This window comes from Hippocampus comes, unplaced genomic scaffold, assembly GCF_001891065.2.
Source record: "Hippocampus comes isolate QL1 unplaced genomic scaffold, H_comes_QL1_v1.1 scaffold237, whole genome shotgun sequence".
NCBI classification, from domain to species: Eukaryota; Metazoa; Chordata; class Actinopteri; order Syngnathiformes; family Syngnathidae; genus Hippocampus; species Hippocampus comes.
Window position 1 is genome coordinate 377408 of NW_017806159.1, and position 16434 is coordinate 393841.

General features: G+C 42.4%; 1 protein-coding gene across 1 annotated transcript in view; it reads left to right on the forward strand.

Annotated features, from left to right (window-relative positions):
* erbb4b (erb-b2 receptor tyrosine kinase 4b) overlaps positions 1-16434 on the forward strand; it is a 77879-nt gene that overhangs the window by 20237 nt on the left and 41208 nt on the right. The window contains exons 5-13 of the mRNA XM_019895350.1: positions 2531-2662; positions 5044-5109; positions 8034-8152; positions 8358-8499; positions 9684-9797; positions 9978-10104; positions 10264-10337; positions 13520-13610; positions 14754-14953. Of these exons, the coding sequence (XP_019750909.1) occupies positions 2531-2662; positions 5044-5109; positions 8034-8152; positions 8358-8499; positions 9684-9797; positions 9978-10104; positions 10264-10337; positions 13520-13610; positions 14754-14953 (1065 nt within the window). The remainder of the gene's footprint in view (positions 1-2530; positions 2663-5043; positions 5110-8033; positions 8153-8357; positions 8500-9683; positions 9798-9977; positions 10105-10263; positions 10338-13519; positions 13611-14753; positions 14954-16434) is intronic.

Genomic DNA, 16434 nt, shown 5'->3' on the forward strand with positions numbered 1-16434 from the left:
GCTCTTAACAGTACTGTAATCACCGGTGACATTTTTAGGTAAACATAGCGACTTAATCTTACCGCCTGTTATTTTTTTGCTTCGGGGAAGAAAGGAGATTTTGCTTGGTGGCGCGTCGTTTATTGATCCAAGTGCATCTGGAATCCATTAACGAGAAAATGCATGCCACTGTTTTGTGGTCTTTTGTTTGTTTTTTTAACTTGGTTTCTATTTGAAATTCAAAGGCACCCTTAAATGGAAATGGAATTGGAGAGCAAAATGAATGGAAGTCACATGTGTTTACCTCATATCAGTGAAGGATGATCACGATAGGGATATTAATTAATGCAGTTGTCTAACAGTAGAATAAACAATCCCGTGTTTCTCCGACGCAAACCTCCAGCAATCTTCTCAAGACTTAATTTATTCACTCTCACAAACTCATTAACATGTTTTTTTTTCCCTTTCCCTGATCATTGGTTCATTATTTGCCTCCCCGTTCTTAATCATATTCATCCCTGCGCTGCAATCATAAAACGCACAGAAACACTCACAGCAACCGCTTACTATCCGATATGATTGCTCGCATTGCATTTGTTTCGCCTCCCCGAATTGCATATTGTTTTCCTCCAGTCGTCACGCGGCGCGTCGCCGTCGATTCGTTTTCCTTTTCAAGTCACATGCACCGACGATGACAGCTTTTATTTTTCACTACAAGGGCTTGATAATAGACGCCTTGGCTACATCAACGAGCCGAGATATTTGTCAGACAAAGCAATCATTAGTACCGTAGAATTGAAGCACTGATTTCCCCTGGCCACAAATTGCACGTACGCATAAAGAAAACAGCCATCGTGGTAGAAAACGTTTTATTTGTTTTAATCTCTTCGTAACAGATGGCATGGGAGACATTGCAATTATGCTTGTTTTATTTTTATTAAAATGATCTCATTACACTTAAAGTAAGGACATAACATTGAAAGAGCAGATTTTCCACTGTTGGCTGCAATTAATTAAACATGGTTTCTTCACACTAATCAACACCAGACAAACTTTTTTTTTTTCCCTAATCTACACCATAGAAATATTCTTTTTAGATTAATCTAGAGTAACCATTGACTGTATGTAAAAGTGTTCTCCGGTTTTGAGTGTGTAAACAAACACGGGGTTCTGTTAGCACGTGCATCAGCATCACTAACAGTGTGTGTCTAAAATGTTGGAAACAGATGACACAAAGATCATACGCGTATCCCAGTATGCAAACTGCGACTTGTCAAGACAAACGTTATTTGTATGAGGCTTGAAACTGCTAAAATCCCTTTGCTGTCTCAAGTGCTAAAACTAAATCAGGTGCATTTCAATTGAAATGATGGAATAGCTCAACATTCATTCATTCATTTTCCAAACCGCTTTATCCTCACTGGGGTCGCGGGGGGTGCTGGAGCCTATCCCAAATGTCTTCGGGCAGCAGGTAGGGGACACCCCCTGAACCGGTTGCCAGCCAATCGCAGGGCACACATCGACAAACAACCATCCATGCTCACACTCAAACCTAGGGACAATTTAGAGTGTTCAATCAATCTGCCATGCATGTTTTTGGAATGTGGGAGGAAACCAGAGTACCCGGAGAAAACCCACGCAGGCCCGGGGGAGAACATGCCAACTCCACACAGGAAGGCCGGAGCTGGAATGTGCTAACCACTCGACTACCGGGCTGCCTATAGCTCAACATGTGATATTTAATATTTACATAAAAAAAGAAAACACAGACGCATCAGAGTATTTTGTCAGCATCGTGACACACGGTTGAGAGGGTATTCAGTTGTGAAAGTGGAAGTCGGCTCACAATCAAATAAGGTGTGCCGGTGGACACCGAGAACGACGCGCAATTGTTTTTTCTCGACAGCGATGAAATCATGCTGCCCCGTTTGCCAGAATCACACTGTCAAAATCAGTTGAATTTGAGACCAGAACTCCCCTGAGCCCACGATAATTGCTTCTTTGGCGGAGAGCTGAATTCATTTCTTTCTGAACTGCCACCACACCTTCAATTCGAAGAAGGGAGAGCTGCTGGAATGCCTCCTATTACAGTTTCATTAAGTATCGGGAAAGGAACATAATTGATTGCATGTTTGTAGTTATGCCCTGAATGAGACTAAACACCAAAATATGAAAATATACGGTACATATATATTTTTTTTTGTGAAATGGCATGGCTTTTGGTCAGGCAGCTTCGCCGCAATGCAATAAGCTTCTGTGTCCGCATCACATTGCGACCCTCGTTTGAAAAAGAAAAATGATTAAGAACCAACAAGTTAGCTCTTCAGCATCATTCATAATTTGGAAGAATGATTGATGAAAGATTACATCGGTTTTGTACCAGCAATGGCTAAAAGTGACACTCCCGACTACAAGCACTAGCATAATAAATATTTGACAACAATATGGAAAATATAGTCTTTTTTTCAAGCATATCCCATGTGGAATTCGATTTCTAATATGTTCGAGACACATTTATGGATACTGACTGACTTTTTTTATGTCTTTCCAGAGATCCTGAGTGGAGGTGTCTATGTCCACCAAAACAACTTCCTGTGTCACGCAGACACCATTCATTGGCAGGACATTGTCAAGAACTCGGGGGTCTATCCTGTGGTTGTCCCGACCAACAGCAGTGCCACATGTAAGTGAACAATATATGACCTCACAAATATTATTCTCGGTGAATGGACAACAATTCAGAGAGGCCCACTGCAATCAATATGATGTAGAAATCTTTTCCCCGTTTTCTTTCTTGTTTGTTTTTTTTCTTGTTTGACGTTGTCCTTGTGTCCACATGGATGAGACCGAACCCCCCCCCCCCCATCTTTTGTTTTGCTGCCGTCATGATCTGTGTCCGCAGTTGATCAACTTTGAGGACGTTCTCTTGGTGACAAACATCCATTCATTTACTTATCTGTTTATCTTCACGAGGGGTGCTGGAGCCTATCCCAGCTGTCTTTGAGCAGTAGGCGGGGCACACCCTGAACCGCTTGACAGCCAATCGCAGGGCACACATCGGCAAACAACCATCGGCGCTCACAATCACGTTTTAGAGTGTCCCATTAACCTGTCATGCATGTTTTTGGAATATGGGAGGAAACCGAAGTACCCGGAGAAAACCCACACAGGCACGGGGAGAACATGCAGACTCCACACAGGAAGGTCGGCTGGAATCGAACCCTGCACCTTTGCACTGTGAGGCAGATGTAACAGGTCAACCGCCGTGACGCCCTATGCCAAACATAACCATTTAAATGAAATTGAATTCAGCTATATTGAATTTATTTGTCTATTTATTCGTTTTGGTTTCTTCAAGCTTGACATCTACAGTCTATTTTTTTGCTGCCTTTCCTGGTGTGAAAGCCTCCTCGCCAATGCAACCTTTACAGACTGTTTTAAGATCACTGCAGAAATATGATGGTCGTAGTGGGACACGTTTATTGTGAGCCATTAAGAATTTATTTGACGACACAGAGCAAATCTTGAGATTTAAATGAATATCTGGTCCGATTTGACTTCACAGGCCAACAGACTCCAATGGGAACTATAATAGACATATGAGTGGAGTGAAGGTTCTCCATACTTGGGGGCTCTGAGGCAGCAACTCACAGCCCGCTGCCATTTAGTTTGTATACGCAGCTTTTCATGCGCTCGACCTCTTCTTGAGAGATCTATCAGCGTGCTTGAGGGAGTCAGGCCAGAGGACAAGAGGAGAAAAAAAATGCAACAGGCCGGAGAAATGAACAAAGCCAAACAATGTTGGGCATTTAGTGAAAGAGAAGCACGGTGAGGAGATGGCTTATGGAGGGTAGATGGAGAATGAAAAGAGATAAAGTGTGCAGTAGAGAGGGGCACATATGAAGAAGAACAGGAGGGCGGAAAATGGAGACTCATGTTGGGGAAGAGAGGAAGACTCGTCGCTAATAGCTCTCATCTGGAGAGGCTGATGGACAGAGGACAGCACTCCTGCACTTACGCAGGCTCACTTCCCTCTCACTCAATTACCAGACAGTCAATTAAGCTCTCCAAAACCGCCCAGGGTGACACTGACTAAAGCATTAAAGTTATGATGCGCTTTGCTGACTTTATCTCAGTCAGATTGGTAGAATTTAATGTCAATTTTTTTGGACAAATGTGATCAAGATATCTGTCATAACAGTGATGTCACGGAAAGATTTCAAATTGTATCAAAAGTATTCCTGGGTAATCGTGAATGCACCTGAATGGTTGGTTCATATTCAGTTTGATATTTAATAGGCCCTGCGATTGGCTAGCAACCGGTTCAAGGTGTCCCCCGCCTACTGCCCGAAGACAGCTGGGATAGGCTCCAGCACCCCCCGTGACCCTTGTGAGGATAAGCGGATCGGAAAATGGATGGATGAACTTTTAATAGTCAACAATATTTTCTCCATTTTCTAGCCAGAGCAGATTTGTTACTCGTGCAACTTGGACCAACTCTGTTTGTAGGCTTTCACTCAGTAGCTAAGTATATACAGTAATCCTCGCCACTTTGCGCTTCACGTTTTGCGGCTTCAGTGCCAAAATACTGTATTCATTAAAAAAAAAAGTATCAAATAATAATGAAAAAAAAATACAGCCATATCGGCAGCCATATTGCGGAAAGACGTAAGAGATGAGCTGACTCAGAGGCTTTGTTATATCCCTGTACTGTTCTGTACCTGCCATGGGCACTCATACAAGGCGCGTGATTGCTTCCCGGCGCAACATTGACCAATGAGAGCATGATTGGATTCATCCCGTTAGCCGGATCGGCTGTGCTTCATCGCCGGTCTTTTGAACGTCTTGCAGACTGTAGCTTAGCGTAGTGTTCGCGATAACTTTTTTCGATTAGTTAAGATGCGCTCCATCCGCCCGTTGAAGCAATGTGTCCCACCTGCGAGTGATTACATGTCCAATCTATTTCACAAGCGCCCGATTTGATCCCCACATAGTGATCGCGGTATGCTAGCATGAATGATCGTTTCCATGTTGTTTTGTTTTGTTTTGTTTTTTTTTTTGCAGGTCAGAAGTGCCATCGCTCCTGCAATGGCCGTTGCTGGGGGCCTAAAGAAGACCAATGTCAAAGCTGTGAGTTGTATAAATGGAACACGCGCATTTGTATTGTCTCTCATGAGCAAGGCAACACTAGCATGAATTGTATTCTGCCAAGCGTTTCACAACTGCTGTCACTTCAAAACAAGCCCTGATGTTTTTTTGTTTTGTTTTGTTTTGTTTTTTTGAAACGAACGTCCTACAGAATCACAAAGTCACTTAAGAATAGGGTGGAACTTGGAATAGAAATCAGCTTCACAATTTTTCAGTGTTGAGGTACATATACAAGCACACATTTATCAAAAAGACACACTTATTCGCTTATGTTTGAAATCGATTATTTGATATCTTGCACTCTTGCTAATGTTAGTTTGGGGGGGGGGAGAAAAATGACCACGTTAATTGCTTCAGTATCTTATTTAATTCATTTCGCGGAAGGCAGTTTAGATGTCGTTTACTTCCCTTGTTTTTGTGTGCCAATGTGCGGTACATTCAGGTACTTAAGGCTTGCTCTCGGTGCCACTTTTGGGCCGCGCTTTTGGTCGCACTGTCTCGATCGCAGACATTCCGAGCGCTGGGTTGCTGACATAACGCTTTCTGATTCTTGAATCAATAGTTTATTCAGCTCTCATTATGCGCACTCTCACCCCACCCCCCCAAAAAATTGAGATTATCATGGAGCGTAACCACAAGCCTGCTCGCTGTCATCTCTTCTTATCGCTGTATTCTATTCACATCCCATCCTATCAGTCACTTTCTGTGTGAATGCAGCTTAATGGGTACAAAACTGCATGTTATTATCTGTCGCGTGTGATTACTAGTTTGTAACTGGGACTCGTCGATAAAGGATGGAGGTCTCGAATGCCGATTGTTACGCGATTCTTATCATTTCATCTTTGCGGTTCAGAAAAGGACTTCCCAAACTGTTTGATGACTTTCCCCTCAAACTATCTGCTAATGACTCTTCCCTTCACGCTCTCATTTTTGATCATGCAGACCTCCGCAGGTTAGACAGAATGTAAACAAGCACACGTGGCCAATTTCGCCCAACCCATTAAATATTGTCCGTTTTATGTTCCACTTACTCCTGTTTGATTGCACTTGCCCCGCCATCCATGTTCTCATCTGCAGTTCATCGCTCCTCCACTCCGCTGAGACCACCTAATCTTCTGGCTTCCAACGTTGATACATCTCGATATAGTTGTCCTGTGGTCACGATCCCATTAAGATAATGAGGAATGAAGATCACTGTTAGCAACGTGTTACAGATGGGCCACGGATAAGCACTGGGGGTCGTCCGTCTTGTTCCCCATTATCATGTTTTCTATCGCACGCCGCTGATTTCAGCCAGACGCGCGTGCGATGATTCATCTTTAATTGCCTTACTTTCGCTCACAACCTTTTTAGTCGGTTTTGGTTAACTGCACGAAATGATAAGTAATGACTTTTTATGAAAGGGAAATTACTTCAAGATGAGCTTTGTGACATTTTCAAGGGTAATTATACGTACCTCTCAAAATCAGCGACAAAGGGAATCGTTGTCAGTCAGTGACTAATACAAGGATCACCTTGGTTAACCCAATAAGTTATAACTCCATAAGTTCAAACAATATGTATGAAATATGTCACCATGGTGACCTCGGGCACAGTTAAGCCGGTTTAACAATTTATTTTAAAATCTTGATGTAGAACCAAAACAGAGCCGTGGAAGGCAGAATTGTGCTACGGGACGTGGTAGCTGCCGGAATATATAAAAAAAATATTTTTGGTTGTAAAAACACATCATAGTCATATTTCGGAGGGCCGCAAACCCAAATAAATTCACCATCGTTTCACATTACGCAAATACTGTACAACAAATTGATGAATCGCAATTTTTGAAATCAGAGGCTAGTTAAAAATGTTTGTTCAAATATTATTACATTTATTTTAATAGGGGTATTGGTCACAAAAATGCTTGCAATATTTCAATGTTTTTAAAACTGAAGACAATGTGCAAATTTTTTCATACCCACAGCAATACATTCTGATGTCAGAAGTGATCACATTTTCAATTTATGACCAAAGATGACTCATGAGCATTTTTATCAGCAATATGTTTCAAATTTTTGCCTCGATATGGGTCAACGCCGTTCTTGCACTTTCTTGTAAAATGTTTTGTTTGCAGTCTTCAATGGAAAAACAAGAAGGTGTCTTTGTGACCATTTCTTTTGTAAACATCACTGTTTTGAATCATTCTCAGTGCGTGTTAACTGGGTGTTTTCCTATTCTACTTGAAATCCCACCGCTGATACGTTAACTTTGTGACGGACTGCGCGCACGGTATAATTGGCCGACTGATAGATGTGAAAGGAAAGGGCGCACAGACACCACAAAAGGTCAAAATTGTAATGACATTTGCATGTCACTGGAAGTCGTACAAAAATTAAAATCATGCCCTTCACAGTATCTCACAAAGCAAACATATTTTTTTTTTGTAAATATTTTATCTTCCCATGGGACACCACGAAAGACACGGCACCTTGCTACAATGTGACCTAGTTAGTGTACAGCTTCTATAATGGTGTGCATTTACTTGCACCTCAAAATAACTCCACACACAGCCATGTGGGTTGCCCGACCGCTTGGCAACAAACGGGAGAACACCCCAAAGTGCAATCTCCAAATTGGGCCTTATTATCGATGGCGTCACGGGTACATCATTGCAAATAACTCTCTGGGGCTATGTCATATTTGCGATGAAATAAAGGGACCTCTTAACAGAAAATGGCAGCATTTGAGAGAGAGTTTTGTGCGTCTCTTTCAATGGCAAGCAGTGCAATCCACTTAAGAGCTTGCAATCATCGTTCAGACGTGACTGAGTGTCTGCGAAGCCAACTTAATTTTCTCTCCTCGGAGGGCTGCTTGAAGATTTTCATGTAAGTATTTTGTTGTTCTCGGTGTCATTTCTACATCCACAGTAACCAAGACGGTGTGTGCCGTGCAGTGCGACGGCCGCTGTTTTGGTCCCTACGTGAGCGACTGCTGCCATCGTGAGTGTGCAGGTGGCTGCTTTGGTCCGAAGGACACTGACTGCTTTGTAAGTTCGCAAAAACACATGCACGCGCGCATTCAGACGGACATGCGTACAGCTCGTAGAATTCGGTTTCAATTTACGGGTCCACAAGACCATTTCCCGTATTTGCCAGTCAGTTTGTTAATCAAACACACGACATAATATTGGCCCTGATGTTCATTATTTTGTTCCTAAGTGTGCCGTGTATTTTTTTTGTCAATGTCTACAGGCATGCACAAATTTCAATGACAGTGGGGCGTGTGTGACGCAGTGTCCACAGCCTTTTTTGTACAACCCCACCACCTTCCAGGTGGAACACAACCCTCGAACGAAATACACTTACGGAGCATTCTGTGTCAAGAAGTGTCCACGTAAGTCTGAACACGCTGACTTTATTTATGCATGATGTCATTTTATTGTTAAAGACCACGTATTGCTCAGTCGGGAGGTTGTTTTGGTTTTTACCTCTACAAAAATGGCTGATGTTCGTTCGTACTGGGACTAATCGTGTTGACACTCATGTATTTGCATACATTTTTTGTTTCTATCACGTTGGAAAAGTTGCTTTCAACATTTAAATGCAGCCTCACTTCACTAATACATCTCTCCATGTGTCTGACTAAAATCGATATTTCGCCATAGTTTCAGCAAAGTCCTGAAGCCCAAGGTAATAGGTTGGTGTGAGGATGCGGGCGGTGCGCCCTCTGTGAGTGTGGCTGAAAGTGCACGGCAAATGATTGACACTTTGTTGGTCATACCTTCTGTGTCCCATTTGTTGTTTTTCCTCAGGCATGGTGGTTTCTTAGAAGTCAAATTAGAGGCACAAGATGACAGAGGGCATTTTTTTTTCCCCTTTGGGGCTCTTTTTATGGATGTAATGCGTTTCGGTCATACGGACCGTTTTAACACATTTGAAGTGTTTTTTTTTTTCCTTTTTTCGGATACATATAAACTCCCGTAAATGACCAATATTTAAAATGCTTTGCGTTACGTTCACCTGCTGTTTTTCCACGGGTGTTTTCAACCAACGGATGTATTCTCGGCACGTTGAAAGCGTCAGTCTGAGGTCATGAGCCAGGCTCGCATAAATATGCGATGCCAAATTACACCGATACTTTAAACTTCAAACCTTAAGAATATGATATTGACTCAAGGGAGAACAGCCATCTCCGTCCAACAGACACGCAAAATCCGAGAGGGTTGTTATAGTTCGTGGGACGCAAGTGACTTTTAAAAATCAAATACAAGCACAAGCATGAGGCAAACACCTCCGTCAAAGGCGTTAATGTATGTCACATTTAGGAAACCGATTTGAAAAGCTGTGCATGACTCACGGTGTTCAAAAAGGGGTTCAAAAATATAAAAAGCAGGTGTAAACATCATGAACAGTTCGATAGAAATCTAGAGAGAAAAAAAAAATCTTCCCATTTGACTCAGAAAGAAGAAAGTGACTTTCCCCCACTTTTTGGGGGGTGATTGGCTTAGCAGAGTACAAAAAGTAGCAGCCAAACAGCCACAATTTGTAGTTGACATTTACAACAAAATGTTTTTCCAGACAACTTTGTGGTGGACCAGAGCTCCTGTGTGCGCGCGTGCCCCAGTAACACGATGGAGGTGGAGGAGAACCGCATCAAAATGTGCATTCCTTGTACTGACATCTGCCCCAAAGGTGAACTTTTTGAGAAATGTTCCGGATGTAGAAAAAAAACAAAAACTGGATAATTTCTAAATGTGTGACCTTTTGTGTCCCCCCCCCCCTCCCAAATGTGTCATAATCACCCTTCTTTGGCGTGACATTTCTCCGCTTCACTCCATGAATGCTTTTTGCCGTCTTAACTGCGCATGGCAGCCTGCGATGGCATCGGAACCGCCAGTCTGCAGTCGGCTCAGACGGTCGACTCCAGCAACATCGACAAGTTTGTCAATTGCACCAAAATAAATGGCAATTTGGTGTTCCTCATCACTGGAATTAAAGGGTGAGACATAATTGGGGCTTCTTTTCACTTCCACATCCTGGTGATTGAGAGAATTTGAAAATGGATGCATTGACGCAGTATTTCTTCATCTTTATTTACATTGCCCTTCAATGACAACGGTGTTCATGTTATGTTATATTGTCACATTATCATTCACAGGGACGTCTATCACGACATTGAAGCTTTGGACCCGGAAAAGCTTCACGTGTTTCGCACCGTTAGGGAAATTACCGGTAAGTTTTGTTGAAGCAGCATCGAAACACGCTGCTCGGCAATGAATGCGCACATGCTTTTTGTGGCGCATACATAGTGCGCTTTGCTTTGAGTGTTTAGTGAAGCCGAGTTCCCGTTCTCCCACTGGAGAACGGCCCACGCCGAGGACAGACATGGCTGCATAAGTTGAATATCAGATGAGTCTTTCGATCTAACGCTGTGTCTGCTGCTTTTCCCTTGAGTGGATCCCTTAACCTTCGGTTTCACATCGCCGGGTTGTCCCTTCGTACAGCATGAAGAAAACATGTGGTGTGCATCATTAATCCTTCGGCAACTTGTCCTCTGAGTGCTAAACGGTTGCCCATTGCTTTGGTTTCTGGGAGTAGATCAGAAAAATCAAATGTTAGCCTCAGTTTAGAAAGTGACAAGTAGTCCAAGTCTTTCCTCAACAGATACATTTTTTACTATGAATATCAAATCGCGTATGTTGAGATGCCACGTTCTGTTGAAATAAAGCCGAAAAATGGTGAACAACCGTTAGCGTGGGGGAACGCGAAACAACCCTCATCTTTAATTCAGATTCTTTTGTTAATAATGACTTGGTTATACTTGCCTGTCTTGTTTGGCAAATTATAAACTATTTATGACATTGCTTACCGTGTTTGCGTACTCATCAGATGATATTTATGAGATAGATCTCCAGTGTTTTTTTTGTTTTGTTTAGTTATTTTTTCTCTAAATTAAAATCAGAATCTGATTTATTGGCCAAGTATGCAAGAAGCACACACGGAATTTACTTCCCAGTGACAAACCTTTCAGAGGAACATAGACAAGACAGCAATAACCAAAATAACCAACATGGGGGGGACATAATGAGAAGCCTGGCCGGTCGCTGTTAAGCCCCCCCCCCCGATATCTTTGATGTGAAAGGAAACAGTCGCGAAAAAGAGGGAAAAAAAGTGTACATGTATATTTTAGTTATATCATATTTCTGAAATTTTAAGTTTTCAGAAAACAAGAAAAAAAAAAGTCTCGTGGCTTCAATTCCACCTTTGCGGATTACTTGTATGACCGAGACTCTATAGGTCCATACATAAAAGGAAAAAAAAAAAAAACAACAACAACAAGCACATCTGTCATTTTCAGTGCTATCGCAAGAGTAATTTAAAACTGACTTGGACCATTATGCTACAAGGCTAATGATGAAAAAATGGAGCTTTCCAAGTGGAATCCCAATGTTTTCAAATGATCTCTTTTTCTTCTTGGGTGGCGAAAGCCAACAGGATTTCGTAAGAGAGTCTGTGTCCGCTCAGCTTGTCATCTCCCTGAGCTGTCACGACGACGCGACATTTGACGGAGGCAGCCAACCTGCCTCCGCGACCCCGAGGTCACGAGTGCTTTCTCTTCTGCTTTTTAAATGAGCTCATCCTACACAGAGCACACTTGTCTCGGCTTTTCCAATTACTTTCCTCTCTTCTCTTCCTGCTATTTTTATTTTTATTTATTTTTTGCCTTATTTATTGTCTCTTCAAAAAAACATTTATTTTTGAGTGGGCAAATCAAATTAAAATGATGTGTCTTATACTTGGCTTTCTCGTGATTGCGGCTTGCGCTATAATTACCGCAACTTGAACCCTCTTAACCATTGCTTGTGAGCACTGACCCTTTCTTCCTAAGTGGCTACATGCTGTAATTTGCTCTATACGCGAATGTGCTCTCAGTAGAATGTGTTGAAGGACGTGATCTTTTCACTTTTGCTGGATTAAAAAAAAAAAGAGAGCTGTTAAAACAGCACTGAAGCCGCCCCCTCAAAAAAAAAAAAACATCTGCTTTCAAGACTGCAGTTTAAAAAAAAAAAAAGGTTGAACGGCGCGCCGTAATTCTTGATCCATGGGCATTTTGACTGAAGCATGTCACAGATTGGTTGACTATTAAAAAAAAAAAACAAACAAACAAAAAACGTTAAATGTGATGTCATCCTATGACAAGACACTTACGTTCGAAAGTGTCTTTTCTCGAAAACAGCTCTTACATAATGGCAGCAGTTTTTGGTTTTCATTTCAGCCATCTTTCTGGTCATCACTTATTTGGCGCTTCCCAAAACGTGTATAATACTCCGCTCACATTAACTTGGCCTCAAACTCCATCGCGTGTATCCTCGCATGTACCCGAATTTGCTCTTTTTCTCATTTCTTCACCAAACACGCTTCATATGCCTCCGACTCCACTCTGACGCTCTGCAGGGATCGCTACCAACAAAACAATGTCCACAAACTGATAAAGATGCTGTTGAAGGTTTATTGCCCTCTTGTCTACAAAAACGACTCATTATTTACCTCATCCCTTCCTACCTCTCGACAACCTCCCTCCCTTCCCGAGTAAACATTACGCATCCTGCAGGAGGGGGGAAAAAAAAAAGTGCGATTTAATCAAATGCCGTCTGATTGTTCATTGATTAGCGAAAGCTGCACGGAGGCCATCACACCCACGATGATTTCCTTTTGCTGTCTCCACAACGCATCTTCGCTTATGATGCACATGTTTATCGTGAAGGAAACATAACCCGAGTGTTGTTTTAATCTCCGCGAAACGCAAATGTTTTCTTCATTCCATTCCAGTTCATTCCGCCTCCCATCCATTATTCCACCTGATATTACTTTCCTTACTCCCCCGTCCACTTATTTTGTTTGTCTTCTGATATTGGCGAGAGGATTGTACCTCCTACTGGTCTCGACTGAATATTTCATGTTCTTCAATCCATTATTGAAAATCTTAAATGAGCCACATCCACCCTCTCAGCTCCTCGTCTATTTAAATGATTCAGCCGGGCGAGATGCGGATCGCTTAGAGGAAATGCAAAAATGTTGATGTATGAGACTTGATGAGACAGACACACACACACACACACACACACACACACACACACACACACACACACACACACAGCTGGCACCCGACTCTAGCCGAGAGCAGTGTGGTTACTATATCCTGGAATGCCGCTACTCCTCGAGGGATGCCAACACACACACACACACACACACACACACACACACACACACACACACACACACACACACACACACACACACACCGCCCTCACCATACATTTCACACACACACACACACACGTCATCTTCTGTTCAGTCAGTGGCAGTGACTCATTATAACCTGTGTGTCTGTTTGTGTTTGTGTCCCCATTTAGGCTTTCTGAGCATTCAGTCTTGGCCGGATAACGTAACAGACTTGAGTGTTTTCAGCAACTTGGTAACGATTGGGGGAAGATCTCTGTACAGGTAGTTGACTTGTGATTTGATACAAACGTAAGCTCTGTGAAACGTTTGGGAAATGAAGTTTATTATGGGGAGGGGGGCTGTTAGCGTAGGATGTCGGCGAGTTCCCGTGTGAGCGTGAGCTGTGGCTCACAGCAGCTATTGTGTGAGTTTGCTCATGTTGTACTGTCAAGAAATGTCGGCAAAGCGAATCACCGCTCCCCACATGCAAAGGCATTGTACTAATTAAGTGTTCTGTAAAAACTCTTAAAAAAGGCTTGAAAAGCGGTCACCACCACGAGTCACTGGCAAGATTTATTTCTGTCCTTCCTGAAAAGTCTCCCTTCTTTTTTTTCCTTTTTTTTTCCAGGCTGAGGCAGCAGAAGTACCATGACACAACCATTTGTTTAAAAAACATTCAGAACAGCTAAATTAAAAGCAATATTGTCCAAGTCTTTAATTTTAGAACAACCCTTTCTACAAATTAGATGAGATAATTTTGCTGGGTAAAGCTTTTTGCCGTAGCCTGGAATTGAAACAGTCGGTCCTTGAAATTTTGGGGTCTTGTACAAGGGGGACGGTTTGGACTTTGGTTTCTCCTGAGGGAATAGTAGAAGCATTGAAGTACCTTTTTCAAGTGACGAGACTCAGAAATTGTCGTGCATCTGGACAGTCTTTTTATTTCAGGATGTGAAGGAAAACATACGAAAGCCATTTTTCTTGAAGGGCTCCCAGCATTGGTTTCAAACGGAAGCTGATCCAGCACCAGTTGGTCCAAACACGCACAGAAAGACTTCTCCTGGGATGCCATTTCGGAAGCCGATGGTGTTTTAAGATCACCGATTGAAGATATTTACTTACCATAACTCACGTTGTATTTTTTTTTTCCTTTAGATAGAAATCTTCATGGATGTTTTGTGTTTTCACGAGTGTGCGACAAGAATAGTCAAATGAAATCAAACGCACAAACGCGACCCTCAATGTTCTATGATGCGGAAATTGTTGTCTGGGTGGTGGCTCGTCCGGGAAATGCTGTTTTAGTCAAATTCAAACAAAATAAAAAAATGGTCAAACATCGTTATTCATCTCGTTCCCTTCAAATGTGATTCTTCTTCAACCCTTTCTTTGTTGTTTTCTTTCTTCCCTCCTCCTACGTTTCCCGCTCAGTGGGATCTCCCTGCTGGTGTTAAAGCAGCACGGCATCTTATCACTTCAACTTCAGTCGCTCCGTGAGATCAGCGCAGGCAACGTGCACATTGTGGAGAATAGCCAGCTGTGCTACTACAACACAGTCAACTGGACCCGACTGTTCCGCGCCGCCAACCAGAAAGCTTTGACCCGCAACAACAGAGACCCGCAGATGTGCTGTAAGTTCAGAACGAAAACCATGAAAAAAAATAAATCAAAAATATCACCGACCGATCAGTATCAACAGCTTTTCGACAGGTCCAGACACGGTTTGATTCCCCCGTTGCCACACACAACTTAGTTAAATTGAATACTGCGTTTGAAAAATTGTCGTTCGCTGTCTGTCTTGATGAATCATTTGCACTCTCACTTATGTCCTGCCGCCAAAGGGTCACTGCTCATTTTTCAAAGGTCGCCGTTTGAAAGTATTCATTACCGGACTTTGTCATGAATCATTATTAGACGAAAACCTCTGCAGTGTCTCAAACTGCAGTCACACTTTTACTCTTTGATTCACTCGATTTGTGTTTGATTGCTTTCTTTTTTTGGTTTTGTTTGTCAATTTTTGAGTGTTAACTCATTTGTTTCGCTATGTGCCTTTTAATCACCGATCATCTATGTATAGATCAATGTTTTGTAATACAGTCATACCTCGGTTTTTGACCACAATCCGTTCCAGAAGGCTATTCGAAAACCGATTTGTTCGAAAACCGAAACCACGCTTTTTAAAAAAAAAAATCTTTATTGAACACGTCTGTTCACAATGGAACACTACCCGAGGAAGCGTCACTTCCTCGTGTAAGGAAGGCGAGAGGAGTCAAGTGACGCATTCAAGTGCGCTCAGTTTGTTCGAGAACCGAAATTCGGTCGTCATCCGAGGCATAAAAAAAACTCGAAATTTTCGGTCGAAAACCGATTTGGCCGAGAACAGAGACGTTCGAAAAGCGAGATTTGACTGTATAACAAAATATGTAACGGTATGTGTTTTCTACATACGTACCACAAAAAAAGGGTTTTACCTAATAATCGCAAGTATGCTTGCAACAATTTAAGAAACCCTTTGAACATTTGAATGTAACCTCACTTCTCTTCTCCCTCAAGTTTCTGTCCAAAGCCCCGCCCCTCACTCATGAGCACCACACAAGCGATGCAACAGCGGGCTCGGCCAGCAAGCTGTTCTTAGCCGCAGTTGCTACATTGCTAAGATAACATCATCATGAAGGGGTACTGGGTTGTAGCTCGTTTTGCCTGGAGAGCGACCTGTGCTTCTTTTTGAACTTTTGTTGCGAACCGGAAACTGAATACTCTTGCCAAGGAAACCGCGGTTGTTCTTCTCGCGCAAGGTTGCGCGGCAAGTGCCCGATAAGAGATGTGTTCTTGTCTCGCCGCGGTGTGTTTTAAAATAATAATTAGAATCAAATTAGAGGCATCGGATGGGATCAAAGAAAGATGATTTTTCTTAATATAATTTGAATAACAGTCGACCGCCAGATAGTTTTAACAAACAGTTGATTCGAACCAACAACGCCCGAACTGTGCACTGGGTGGACGAAGCAGTCGTCGACTGTGATGCCTTTGTAATTCCCCCCCAAATCAAAAAATATTTAATTTGTTTGTACGTCATTAAAAAAATGAGTAACAGTTGCTTTTTCTGTTGGAA